At 39.2% G+C, this 13,595-nt stretch overlaps 2 protein-coding genes across 8 annotated transcripts in view; one reads left to right on the forward strand and one right to left on the reverse strand.

Moving 5' to 3' along the window:
• The window catches only part of LOC135093243 (uncharacterized), a 157,422-nt gene that overhangs the window by 88,977 nt on the left and 54,850 nt on the right, over positions 1–13,595 (forward strand). For 6 of the 7 annotated variants that reach the window (XM_063992301.1, XM_063992290.1, XM_063992269.1 and 3 more), the window contains exons 11-12: positions 5,856–6,252; positions 10,783–10,859. In XM_063992301.1, coding sequence (XP_063848371.1) covers positions 5,856–6,252; positions 10,783–10,859 — 474 coding nt within the window. The remainder of the gene's footprint in view (positions 1–5,855; positions 6,253–10,782; positions 10,860–13,595) is intronic. The other variant, XM_063992325.1, reaches the window with a different exon arrangement.
• On the reverse strand, positions 2,386–4,850 carry LOC135093239 (uncharacterized). The gene is made up of 2 exons (XM_063992254.1): positions 4,170–4,850; positions 2,386–4,006 (listed from the first exon to the last, which is right to left on the reverse strand). The coding sequence occupies exons 1-2, from the start codon at positions 4,320–4,322 to the stop codon at positions 2,513–2,515; spliced, it is 1,647 nt and encodes a 548-aa protein (XP_063848324.1). The 5' UTR covers positions 4,323–4,850; the 3' UTR covers positions 2,386–2,512.

Consider the following 13,595-nt stretch of genomic DNA (forward strand, 5'->3'; position numbering starts at 1 on the left):
AAGCTTGTCAAGGAGTAAAAGGTCACTGTCCTCGTCATCTGGGTCAGTGTGGTCGGGCTGTGTTGGTTGGTGCTGTGCGCTGTTCATGTACACCTCGTGGGCACTTACTCCCTGAACTTCATGCAGGTTGCCTACCTCACTGCAATCAAAAAGTGGTGTTATCCCTTAGGTAGTGTATGTGGCAGGCATTAGGGCATTCAGGGATGCTGCAGTGACAGGGTTTATCCGCCGTGGTTTTTACCACACACGGCACACCATCACCACAGAGCGTTGCTGAATAACCCAGAAGGTCAAGCAATAAGAGTATGGCTTTCCTGAGTGTCAGCCATGTCAGGTTACACACTTGATCACAGTAAAGAACACTAGGGGATCATTGAGTATGTCACTGTCACTCACCGTTTATCAAGGGTGGATGAGTCTGTAGCGCTGGTCTCATGGGTCGTAGCTGTAGCTTGAGACTTCACTCTTGATATTTGCGTGCTCGACGTGTTGTCACTTATGTGTAATTGCACACGGTACTATGAGTTTCTCACTTATATTTGTTGAACAGTAACTGATACTTAACACTTCACAGTGTGTTTAGTAGCACAGAGTTCCACTTTTCTTTATGAGTGCTGGTAGCCACATCAGTTCCTTTCTCTCTCTCTCTCTCTCTCTCTCTCTCTCTCTCTCTCTCTCTCTCTCTCTCTCTCTCTCTCTCTCTCTCTCTCTCTCTCTCACTCTCACTCTCTCACATTAGATTCCACTGCACAACAGTTGTCTGCCTGAGGTGACCAGACAGTTTTTTCTAGAATTAGGCATATCATGATTCCCTTCCTCTATGAACTGTTGTAACCAGCACTTGATTGTTGCTTTGGATACTGCTAACTGCTCATTCTTCTAACTCAGTGACCTGCTTCCTTCAGATTCAGGATCTGCACAGTAGTCTCAGATGAATACTCTTTTGTTTTTAGCTATATTAGCAAACAAATTGAATTATCACAAGATGTTATTGTGCAATAATACAGCTTCTATGAAGTTAGGCATTCTGAGATGTGTCCACCAGTTTTCTCATCCCCCCAGTTGCTAACTCTGTACAGGGGCTTTATCCGTCTATGTATGGAGTATGCTTCACATGTTGGGGGGGGGGGTTCCACTCATACTGCTCTTCTAGACAGGTGGAATCAAAAGCTTTTCGTTTCATCAACTCTCCTCTGACTGTCTTCAGCCTCTCTCATCGCCGCAGTGTTGCATCTCTAGCTGTCTTCTACCGCTATTTTCTTGCTAACTACTCTTCTGATCTTGCTAACTGCATGCCTCCCCTCCTCCTGCAGCCTTGCTGCACAAGACTTCCTTCTTTCTCTCATCCCTATTCTGTCCACCTCTAATGCAAGAGTTAACCAGTATCCTCAATCATTCATCCCTTTCTCTGGTAAACTCTGGAACTCCCTGCCTGCTTCTGTATTTCCACCTTCCTATGACTTGAATTCCCTTAAGAGGGAGGTTTCAACACACTTATCCTTCAATTTTTGACTACCACTTTGGATCCTTTTCTGGGATTGGCATCTCAGTGGGCTTTTTTTTTTAATTTTTTTTATTATTGAATTTTTGTTGCCCTTGGCCAGTGTCCCTCCTACATAAAAAAAAAGGATGTGGAACAAGTCACAGCAGGTTACTACTCTACAATATCCCCCAAGGCACACTGAGGGGCAGTTACGAGTCAGTGGCGTGAAGCTGAAGGTTGCGGTGATGTCTTGGCTGAGGCCCAATACCTCCAGCTGAAATGGTTCCCTCTCATCAAGACCATGTTTTTTTTATGCCATAAGTATTGGATCCCCCAGCCAGGGGGTCCAATACTTATGATGAGTTCTGTATATATACTTTTTTGTGGGTGTGACTGAATATTGTTCTGTACTGTATTGACTGAATACTGTACTGTACACTCACACAAACACATCCACTTTCACATAAACATGCGCTTTCTTTCACAGACACACAAACATGCACTTAAACAAATGCTCTTCATACACACACACTCATGAAGTTTGAAGTGTACACATCCTTTTTCTCTACATTTAAATGAGGACAATACTGTACAGAACTATACTGTTCAATACGGGGCCGCGCCACATTTCCTACGCCACATTTCCTACAGGACACATCAAATACAAATTAAGCAGTTTTTAGAGTAGTGACATATTTCCTACAGAGATACAGCATATCTCCTACACGCAGTAGGTGTAGGAAATACGCTGGGTATCAAGTTGTTATGTAGGAAATGTGCCTGACACTTGTTTTTGTGTAGGAGCTGCGGCAGTATGGTGCATCCGGCATAACTCCTACATTTATACTGTCATATCTCCTACAAGTAAAAAATATGATTGTAAAAACTGGAAGGCACATGAATTAAAATGGCACTTTTTATTTTTCAGTAAAACTTACATATATAAAATATGGCATTACAATGATATTTTTTTTCATTTCTCACTAAAACGTACGTATATATATAAAAAAAAAATTACTATGGCACATTTTAAACGTAAACTTCAAGCCTGTCTTGAATGGCAGTACGACAAGTGGGACATGTTGCCGGGTTGTTAGCATCTGCTGCTGATACAAGGATAGTTATGCAATCTGCACAGAAGGAGGCATGTCGGCAGGGCAAAAGAACAACTGTCCTTTCCCTTCGCCTTAAGCAGATGCTGCACCGAAGTTCGGGAGGAACATCTTGAGTACCAGCTGCGTTGTCAGGGCCTTGATGCTCATCCCCACTTTCATCAGCACTGTCTCCAGGAAGTTGAAATGCTGAAACAGAGCTATCAAATGTGTAAGCGACAGCATTAATGTATTGGGTTAATGTGTATGTGCCATTCTGTAATTGTTCTTTCAAGTTCTGCCTGCGCTCAATGTTTCTGACAAACTTCTCCTTTTTCTGACGAGTGATGTCCAAGCCAGCATCCACACGTTCAATGTCCTTAGTTGTGTCTGTTATCAGATTATTCAGATGTGTGAGGAAAGTGTAAATGTTTGGCTTGTGCTGGCGGACAATGGCTTTCAGTCTGCTGTGGTACGACTCTGCATCATTGTTAGTTCCACGAGAAAATTCGAAGACAGATAACCGTTGTGGAGTGACTTTTCGAATCCAGTACTCTGTGATGTAGGTTTTGAATGCAGTAATTTTTGGCTGGGAATGATCATTCAAGTCAAAATTTTCTTGGAACAGAGAGTCAACTGCTTCATGCATCTGGTTGGCTGGCACATAACTTAGTGTCATGATCTTTTTGACCCACTTATTAAACTGTTTGTTGTCTTTGTAAAGTTCAGTTAGCCCCAGTTTCTGAATTTTCCGGTACAGGTTTTGTGAAAAGTGGAACTGACAGCCCCCAATCTGAACCTGTGGCCAGCAAGAGCGAATTGCTTTACCAGAACTGCTTTCAAAATCACCCATTGCTTGTTCAGGATTCAGGTTGGGGATGAGTTCCTTCACTCTTTGCATTGTGATATCATACAACTTTTTAGACTTTGATGTCATCAAGGTGAAGATGAGTGGGAATGAATGACCTTTGTAAAATCCAAGTAATGTGAAGAGCTGGTAGAAGAGTGCAGGCACAGTGTAAAAAGTACCATCAAAATTCCATTCCTTAATTGTGGTCATCAGTGGTACCAGGGTTAGAGAATAAAAAATAATTGCCAAATGACCACTTCCCTGATCTGTGACGACAGATCTGAAGTTTACGTTAAAGGCCTGGGCCTCTAAGCTTTCTAGAATGTTGGCGCACTCCTCTGCAGTGTGTGGTTGCCTCGGTTGAATTCGGCGCTTGGCTCGAAGCATGCTTCGCTCTACAGATGAGAAAGACACATCTGCTCCATGTTGGTGATGTCTTGTTACCCGCCTGAAGATCTCGGAGTTGCTGGTAGAGCCCACATCCTCAGCAGCCTTCATCTTGAGAGTGTTCCTCAGATCTGTTGCAGCATAGTCGGATGATTCATGGTTGTGACCTTGCGTTGCTCTGATGACACCAGTTGTCTGTAAAATATAACTGCTTAATAATTCGAACAACACCTAACACCACCATCATCACCAGTGACTCTGCCAGTGATCTCCATCGTTTTAACGGAAAACCTTTAGCAGTGAAGTTGATTAAATCTTACCAAACTCCTGGTCTATAACATTTTACAACTGTTCTTACCTCCGACAATACGGCTCTTCCTCCACAGTTGGGGTGATGAATGCAACGCAGGTATAGTTTGTTGTTTCTTGCCACATTTCGGAGGTACCGGAATCCAGAGTTGTCTTTGTAAACCACTGCATTGAAGCGGATGTTCCCCTCAATACTAGCCATGCTTGGTCCAGGCGCAATCGAGTACAATAATGCCGTCTGTCCCGTCGAATGGAGAAAAAAATACTGCTGGGTCGAGACTAAACTCGACCCATGATGTCTGAATGTGAACGATACTACGCCGAACGGATGTATAACAACTTATCTACTTGTTGACTAGTCAAGGTCGGCAGGAGTGTACTGAGCCAGAAGCTCCGAGTGCAGAGGCGCCAAGCTAGGGGGTGCGCCTGTAGGAGCAATGTAGGAGATGTGACAACATATTATTGTGTGTAGCAGATATGCTGTATCCTTGTAGGATATGTGACAGAACAGGTTTTTGAGTGTAGGAGGTATGCTGTATCTCTGTAGGAAATATGGCATTACTCTAAAACTGGTGTATTTAAAGGATATTTGACCTGGAGGGTAGTCATTTTATGTGTAGGATATATGACGGATACTTGTTTTTGTGTAGGAAATATGACCATCTATGTGTAGGATATGTGGCAGTACTCCAGTTATTGTAGGCTTGTAGGAGAAGTGACTACGCCCCTTCAATACAAGACAGAAACCACTGTTATTATCTGCTGTGAATATAACGTGACCAAACAATTCTCTGTAAATAGTGAACAGCATTTGTTAAATATATCTTACTTAATGACCTCTGGATATAGCAAATTTTTGTCTTTAGCGACTCATCCTCCTCCCACATATGTTTGTTATATTGAGGGTTTACTGTAATTTTACTCGCCTCAGAGCAAAATTCATATCATTGGATTTTTTCTCTTCTATAAAGAAAATATCCCTAATTTACACATCTTATATTGGTTTCTCGTATAATGGAGGCTCATGTAATGGGACCTCCCTATATTGTTATCATTTCAATTGATGATTAATCTGAGGTTTAGTTGCATGAATTTGGAATAATGCAAGTCTGTATTAATGTGAAAAAAGTTAGGTTATGCAAATAATGTGATTGTATAGTAAAACTTTATTATAAAACTTAAAGTTCAGCAATTCATAGTTCAAGGGTAATAAGTTTACTAGTGAGAATTTCTATCCATTGGTTCTTGAGTTTATTTTTAAAAGATTAGTTCATTCTGTGGCAAAAAAGTTCAGGAGAGTGAGCAGCTGCGTATTTATTTGTTTTATTTTTTTTTTCATTCCATTTATATCTTTGTCAGAGATTAAGTAAGGAGACCATGAGCACCAGTGCAATTGGTGTTAGTTGTAGAGTGGTGGAACACAATGAGAGGATGAAAGGTGAAGAGTTTGTAAAGAAAGTGCTTGAGTAAAGTTAAAGGTGCTAATAAGAGTGAAAGGCCACTTAGGTAAAACTAGTACATTGGTGAAAGAGATGTTATTAGAAAGAAAGAAAAGTGTTTGGATAGGGAGAGGTGCATGTGCTTCTTTTGTGGCCAGCCCCTTATTGGATGCATCTGGAGGGAGTGAAGCATCAGAGGAATAGATAGATAGGTAATTAGCTATTTGTATTGATTCATATATGTGCAGCTCAACAAACTAAATTCTTTGCTCAATATGAAAATTTTTTTTTTTCAGCCCCTTTTTGAGGTGCCCAAAGCTTCTCACAAGGAGAGTGTAACAAGCACACAAGATTCAGGAGTGTCATGCAGTTCTCCTGTTAGCCAAGAAGAAATAGTCACTCAGACTCAGGAAAAACAAGGTGTTCAGCCAGTCATTAAGTATGAGATAAGACCACGTGCAAGACCACTTCCTTGTGCTGAGGAGGAACCTTGTTGCATACCAGTTCATAAAGTTGACCCAAAATGTTGTCTTAATCCAGTTGCTAAGTATAGAGAACAAAAAGGATCAGAAAAGAAGCAAAGCACACTGGAGCAACCAATTGAGACCACCACTGATTGTTTTGGGGAACATGAAAACTTAAGTAGAAAGATTTGCTTTCCAAACAAATTCATAAGTCACACTTTTCATCCAGGTTTGTGTAGAACTTTGAAAACTTGGAAATAGCATATTGCATGTGTAGAGCCTTGAGTTGCAAGCTGCATGGATCATTTGTGCATTAAACACTCTCAAGGAAATCATCAACGTAACTTTCTTTCACTTTAATTATTTCATAAGTTGATATGTTAGTATACACATGAGTATGTCTGTGTATTTACCTAGTTCAATTTCCTGAGTTGTAGCATACAGTGAAAATCTGCTTTTCCAGCTTAAGATGTCTGGGGGGATAAGATTGATATTACATTTTGCCCATCACTAATCCAGCATCATTGGGACCTGTAGGGTATTGGATTAATGATTTTGCTGGATTACAGAGAGGTTAGGTTTGAATACACTTAACAGTTAACCACCACTTCCTATCTTTTAAAATACCCTGTAAATCATTACAAATTGATCATTAAGCGGGGATGTACCAATAACATATTTTCTCCCACCAATATTAATACTTAGTTTCTAGCCAGTACTGATAGTATTGGTACACCCAATACCGTTAGCAAAGAAATTAAGCAATTTTTCTTTTTCATAAATTGTTGAAGAGCCAATACTGTATAGTTCCTTCTCTCTGTAACTTCACCTCAAGTTTCCTTTCTGACCGTTCTATTGCTGCTGTGGTAGACGGTCACTGTTCTTCTCCTAAATCTATTAACAGTGGTGTTCCTCAGGGTTCTGTCCTGTCACCCACTCTCTTCTTATTATTCATTAATGATCTTCTAAACCAAACTTCTTGTCCTATCCACTCCTACGCTGATGATACCACCCTGCACTTTTCCACGTCTTTTCATAGACGTCCAACCCTTCAGGAGATAAACATATCACGCAGGGAAGCCATAGAACGCTTGACTTCTGATCTTTCTAAAATTTCCGATTGGGGCAGAGCAAACTTGGTATTGTTCAATGCCTCAAAAACTCAATTCCTGCATCTATCAACTCGACACAACCTTCCAGACAACTATCCCATCTTCTTCAATGACACTCAACTGTCCCCCTCTTCTACACTGAACATCCTCAGTCTGTCCTTCACTTATAATCTGAACTGGAAACTTCACATCTCATCTCTAGCTAAAATAGCTTCTATGAAGTTAGGTGTTCTGAGACGTCTCCGCCAGTTTTTCTCACCCCCCCAGCTGCTAACTCTGTACAAGGGCCTTATCCGTCCATGTATGGAGTATGCTTCACATCTCTGGGGGGGTTCCACTCATACTGCTCTTCTAGACAGGGTGGAATCAAAAGCTTTTCGTCTCATCAACTCCTCTCCTCAAACAGACTGTCTTCAGCCTCTCTCTCACCGCCGCAGTGTTGCATATCTAGCTGTCTTCTACCGCTATTTTCATGCTAACTGCTCTTCTGATCTTGCTAACTGCATACCTCTACTCCTTCTGCGGCCTCGCTGCACAAGACTTTCTTCTTTCTCTCACCCCTATTCTGTCCACCTCTCTAACACAAGAGTTAACCAGTATTCTCAATCATTCATCTCTTTCTCTGGTAAACTCTGAAACTCCCTGTCTGCTTCTGTATTTCCACCTTCCTATGACTTGAATTCCTTCAAGAGGGAGGTTTCAAGACACTTATTCATCAATTTTTGACCACTGCTTTGGCCCTTTTATGGGACTGGCATTTCAGTGGGCATTTTTTTTATTAGATTTTTGTTGCCCTTGGCCAGTGTCCTTCCTACTTAAAAAAATAAATAAATGAAAAAATAAAAGCTTCGCAGACACATCCCTGTCTGAGTTTTTTTTCAAAGTTCATTGTTATCTTTTCTGGGTAATGTAGAGTGTCTACATACAATGAGAGGTATTTCCTTTATTCACTGGAACCATGGCTGGAGCTAAAGCAACAGTTTTAATGATAAATGTAGGAAAACAAATTGGAATAGCTTCCCTGTGTATGGAAGTGATGCCAGCTGCTTATGTAGCAAGTTGCTTCTTGTGACCTGCTTCACTTGATTATGCTTATGTCATTCACTCATTGCTTCTCTTATTCTTGTAATGCTTTTGTTCCACTATTACACTGCTTCCTCTGCCCTAACTCTGTTGAAAAAAAAATTAATACATTTTACCATCTTTCCAACAAATAGTAGCAGCAGCAGGCTGGTGCAGCAATCCAGAAAATTTGAAATTACACTAGCTGAAATTAGTACCAAATTAGTGATGGAACTGGATTAGTGAGTGCCATATTCGTGATGGTCAACCTGTACCAGAAGTATATGAGTATGTGCATGCGTATTTGTTTTACATTTGTGTTTGTGTGTTGGTGCCTTGTCTCAACTAGCCTGTTCATCCCATCCCCCTTCCCACTTCTTTGTTGGAATGTCAGCCTGATATGTAATGGTGTATTGCATTATCATAAATTTTAGTCTGATTGGCTGATATAGCTGCCCAGCAAGAGGTGTAATTAAAAGATAAAAATCGTAGAACATTTTACTAAAAAATTTCAGTGTAGCAATGCTTTTCCTCAGGAAATTACCCAGGGTCACAGATTTGGCAGGAATGTAGTGCATTTTGTTTGCTGTTTCATTGAGTCATTGTTGATTTTAGTGACTACCTTGATGGTTATCAGGTGACAGGCACATTTTTGTATTCATGGAAGGTCATCCCATCCTCTCATGATATTGTATTCTCTTGAACCCTGATTGCTCTTCCTTAGCTTTTTGTTGTATTGCTTTATCCCTATTGTACTATTTCAAGAGTCTCCATTGATGATTTCCTGAGTTTGATTCAGAATTTGATGTTGGCCCTGCTCAAATTTGAGGTCTGGTGAAATAGTAATATGGAAACAAATAAGTGTGGAACATCATTGGGCATACTGACTTGAGAAGGTTACTTCTTGTCCTGCTGTGTGTGCATGATTATTAACTACTTTGTTGGTTTGTTATAAACTATCATGAACTGTCCCCTCATGTTTATGTATATTGGCCTCACTTAAACTCACAAATGTGTCATGTTTGTTTTGTCATCCTGTATGTTCAAGCATCTGTGACTGCTTTTTTATTTTGTCTCCATTCCTTCCAATCCCTTCGTCTTTCACCTGCTCCCTTAGACTTGTATTTCAATTTCTTCATTTTCTTTGTGACCATAACATTTATAGCCCACTGCCTTCTATACATAGCTGTACTGATTTTCACACATATCTACTGTTTTACACCAATAAACTTGGCTTACGACCATACTGTGTTCCCAGATTACCATTGGAAACAAGAAACAGTCAAATGGCAAGACTATTCTTGAAAAACCCCAAGAATTTAAAGGAAAATTTTTTTGTCACTTAAATGTGCAGTAAAATATGTATAAACAATGTTTCTTTACCATACAATGCATAGCATGGTGTTTAACAAATTTATCTAAGTAAAAAAAAAAAAGATAGCACATTGAAAAAAATAAAGTGGTTGGATAGCACATTGGTTGTAAGTCAGGAATGCTGTATGCAGAGTACCACGATGTATATGTAATCAGGGTAACACACTTTTCCAGGCTGTAGTTGGTTATGCATGATAACAAAAGAGATCTTCAGAAATTATTTTCAGTGTGGTCCTTAATGCTTGCTGTAGTGCTATATTATTTTCTTTTGAAAGGTGTGTGGCATTCCACAAGGGAGTGTTGTGGAATGCTGTGAACATTTTTCAGCATAGATATCTTTGATATTGCTTAGTTATGGATGTGGTTAAAACTTCATGAAATCAAGGACCTTCAGCAATTTCTAAATGGTGCCCTCTCACTTCTATATGCATCTGTTACATGCAATGCTTCAAAATGTTTATACGATGTGCAGTTTAGGGGAATGGATTTTTTATCTAATTTTAAAGCTTGTAAAAGCTTCCCAGTATTCATACTTGTCAAGGTAACTTTATTTCAGCAATTATTTTGGCATCACATGTTTTGATAGAAATAAATTTTCTATTTTTTTTTAAATAATTATAACAAATTTATGCAACTTCAGTAAAAATTTCCTTGTATTGCACACGAAAGTGCCACTTGCTTATAGATTCTCAAAAGTTACACTGCACCTTCTTAATTTTTTTTTCAGTTGATAGCATTTTAAGCAGATAACTTAGTGCTTAGCTGACTGTACCAGCTGAAGGGATACCCCAAACATGTGTAACCTTGTTACTTGTTAGTGCAGATGTTTAAAGAGCATGAGTCAGGTTAGTAGGATAATAGTGAAAGATATATGTCACTTTCCTTCATTTCTACTAAGGAGGCCACTATATTATGTACCTCTTTGTTATAGATCTTGGTATCTTAGTTTCCAAGGTACTTCATTTGCAACTACTGTCATGTTTTGCATTCTTGGGCCCAAAAGTAATTTTAGTTATACAGTAGATAGTGATAATGACTTGTTTTTGTTTATTAATGTATGACTAACGTTTTTGTTTATTAATGCATACTTTGGTTAGTCAAGTTAATTAGAGTTTGTGATGGGATCAGTCTTTTGTTAGGGGCTCCAAAACACTGCACTATGATTTTATTCTTCCTGCATGCGGCATTAAAAGATAACCCTTTCTCCTCAGGTGTATGCCGTAACAAACCTAGGCGTAAAGGTGCCAGCGATGAAGACTTTGCTAGAGTTTTGGCACGGCTTACTAAGGTCAGGACTAGTTGTCATTGTTGAGTAGTGTTTTGTTATGATGGGCTGCAGTATAACTGATATTGCTGTTAATGGACCATGGTAGTGAGGAATGATTTCTTATTGGTTATTTTTCATGTAGCTTTAGCCAGAGCTCATTTTGGCAGTTATTGTACCTGTAGCTCTGATATATATATATATATATATATATATATATATATATATATATATATATATATATATATATATATATATATATATATATATACTCATACCTCAGTACTGTGGACTAAAAGGGGAGGAAACGTTGGTTTGATGAAGTCAATTGTCCATAGGTACTGACACAGTGAACCCACAGTTTTTCACAGGGTCATGTTCCAAAAGCTCCCTTGAAGTGCTAAAATCCGCATTATATTGACGCTGGTACTTGCTGATGATGAATGAAAATGATGGGAGTTGTTGTGCAGCTTGATACATTAAACATATATGGTTGGGAGAGAGAGAGAGAGAGAGAGAGAGAGAGAGAGAGAGAGAGAGAGAGAGAGAGAGAGAGAGAGAGAGAGAGAGAGATATGAATGGTGGCTGTTTGACTGCCAGTGGGTGACCTTAACAGTGGCCGGTTCTCTCTCTCTCTCTCTCTCTCTCTCTCTCTCTCTCTCTCTCTCTCTCTCTCTCTCTCTCTCTCTCTCTCTCTCTCTCTCTCTCTCTCTCTCTCTCTCTCTCTAAGAAGTTACACACACACACACACACACACACACACACACACACACACACACACACACACACACACACACACACACACACACACACACACACGAGTCGTCATCGAGTAAATAAGCAGCAATCCAAGCTCCAGCAGAGAAAGATTTTGTTTGACCACGGCCACCACTAGGACCCTAGAATGTGTTCCCAGGTAGGAGCTATGCTCAAGTAGAGTTGTCCTGTCTCCAGAAATTTAAAAAATAAGGGAAAATTTAAGTAATAACACATGTAATAAAATTAGTAAAAGCTCCAGCAAGGCGGATGCCATAGGTGGGAGCTGAATGTTGCCAACAGGGTCACCATTCCCAGGATTTCAGGAAGATAATGAACTACATGAAAAATGCAAGGAAGGAAAGTGGTTTTAATGGAGGGGATGATCAGTGACCTCATTGAAAGAGTGAAAAAATTATAAAAAAACAACATGGCCTGGAAGAGGAAAACAAAGAATTGAAAACACTATGTGCCAATCTAAAAACAAAATTGAAGGAAAACAATGATATTGTTAAAAAACAGGAAAATGAAGTGATAGGAATGAAAAGTGAACATCAAATCTGGAGGAAGGAAAAAGAGAAAGAAAAGTTAACTTTACGGAAATCATAGAAGCGCAAAAGAAGGAAAAGACAGATTTAAGTAAGGAAATTGTGAAAGTGATCAAACAGAAGGAATCGATGGTAAGAGACACAGTGGATAAAAAGAAATGTATTGTTATATATTGATTAAAAGAGGAAACAGAGCCAGTAAGATACAAGAGGGAAAGAGAACAAAAAAAGGTAGCAGAGGACATTGTAAGAAATATACAGAGAGAAGGGGAGGACTGAATAAGTGAAATTGAGGAAATAAATAGACTGGAGAAGTATATAGAAGGAGGAGAGCAACCACTGAAAGTAAAATTTAGGGCACAAATAACAGCCATGGAAGTGATATCGAACACATGGAAACTGGACAAGACAGAGCAATACAGGAAAGTTTGGATAAAGAGGGACATGAATGAGGAGGAGAGACTCAAGGTAAACAATCTAATAAAAGAAGCAAAGGCAAAATACGAGAACAGAACAGGAAGAGAAAAAAGTTCTATTGGAAGGTAAAAGACAAGAGGCTCAGGAAGTGGTATCTGACAAAAAAGAATAGAATATGTAAATGTATGGAAAAATAAAAAGTGGACAGTGGCATATACAAATATAAATGGTTTAATATCAACATTGCGAAAATTGAATAATTGTATTAAGATAAAGCAGCCCGACATCATGGGTATTACTGAAGTTAAACTAAATGAGACAACAGAAAATATAAGAATTGGTAATAGTAATTATAATGTGTGTTTAAAACATAGAAATAATAAGAAAAGGGGAAAGAAAGGGGGAGGAGTCACGTTACTTACAAAGAAGAGTATAACAGTGGAAGAGGTTGAAATAGGAGAAAGAATGGCGAAAGTAATTAGAATTCAAACAAAAAGGAAAGGAGAAGAGATTTTACAGTGGCTTATGTACCCCAAAGACGAATGCATGGACACAAGAGGATTATAAATTATTGTTAAGAGATACTAGTAACTGTTTGGAGAGAATACTGGCAGAAAGTGATAATATAACACTTATGGGTGACCTTAATTGCAAGGAGGTATGCTGGGAAGAGTGGACCATGGACAGGGGAGAAGAGTCATGGGGATATATACTTCTAAATTTGATAATGACAAATACTATGACCCAATGGATTGGAGAAAATACAAGATTTGGGGGTAATGAAGAGGCATCAAGGCTATATTTGGTGTTTACAAAGGAAATGGACATCATTGAAGAAATAAATTATCAGTGCCCACTAGGTAAAAGTGACCATCTGTTAATTGAATTCAGTATAGGCAGTGGTCCAATAGAAAATAGGAATGAAATTTACAAGAATGGGAGATATAATTACAGGAAAGCAGAATTTATCAGGTTGAGGGAATATTTTGCAGAAGCTATATGGGAACAACTGTTCACGGCAAGCAGTACACAGGAAAAG

Source organism: Scylla paramamosain, chromosome 3 (assembly GCF_035594125.1).
Source record: "Scylla paramamosain isolate STU-SP2022 chromosome 3, ASM3559412v1, whole genome shotgun sequence".
NCBI classification, from domain to species: domain Eukaryota; kingdom Metazoa; phylum Arthropoda; class Malacostraca; order Decapoda; family Portunidae; genus Scylla; species Scylla paramamosain.

Excerpts from the sequence above, each read along its gene's own strand:
- LOC135093239 (XM_063992254.1), bottom strand. The coding sequence starts at position 4,322 with ATGGCTAGTATTGAGGGGAACATCCGCTTCAATGCAGTGGTTTACAAA. Across the intron at positions 4,007-4,169 it reads GAAGAGCCGTATTGTCGGAG|ACAACTGGTGTCATCAGAGC; the intron begins GTAAGAACAGTT and ends TATATTTTACAG.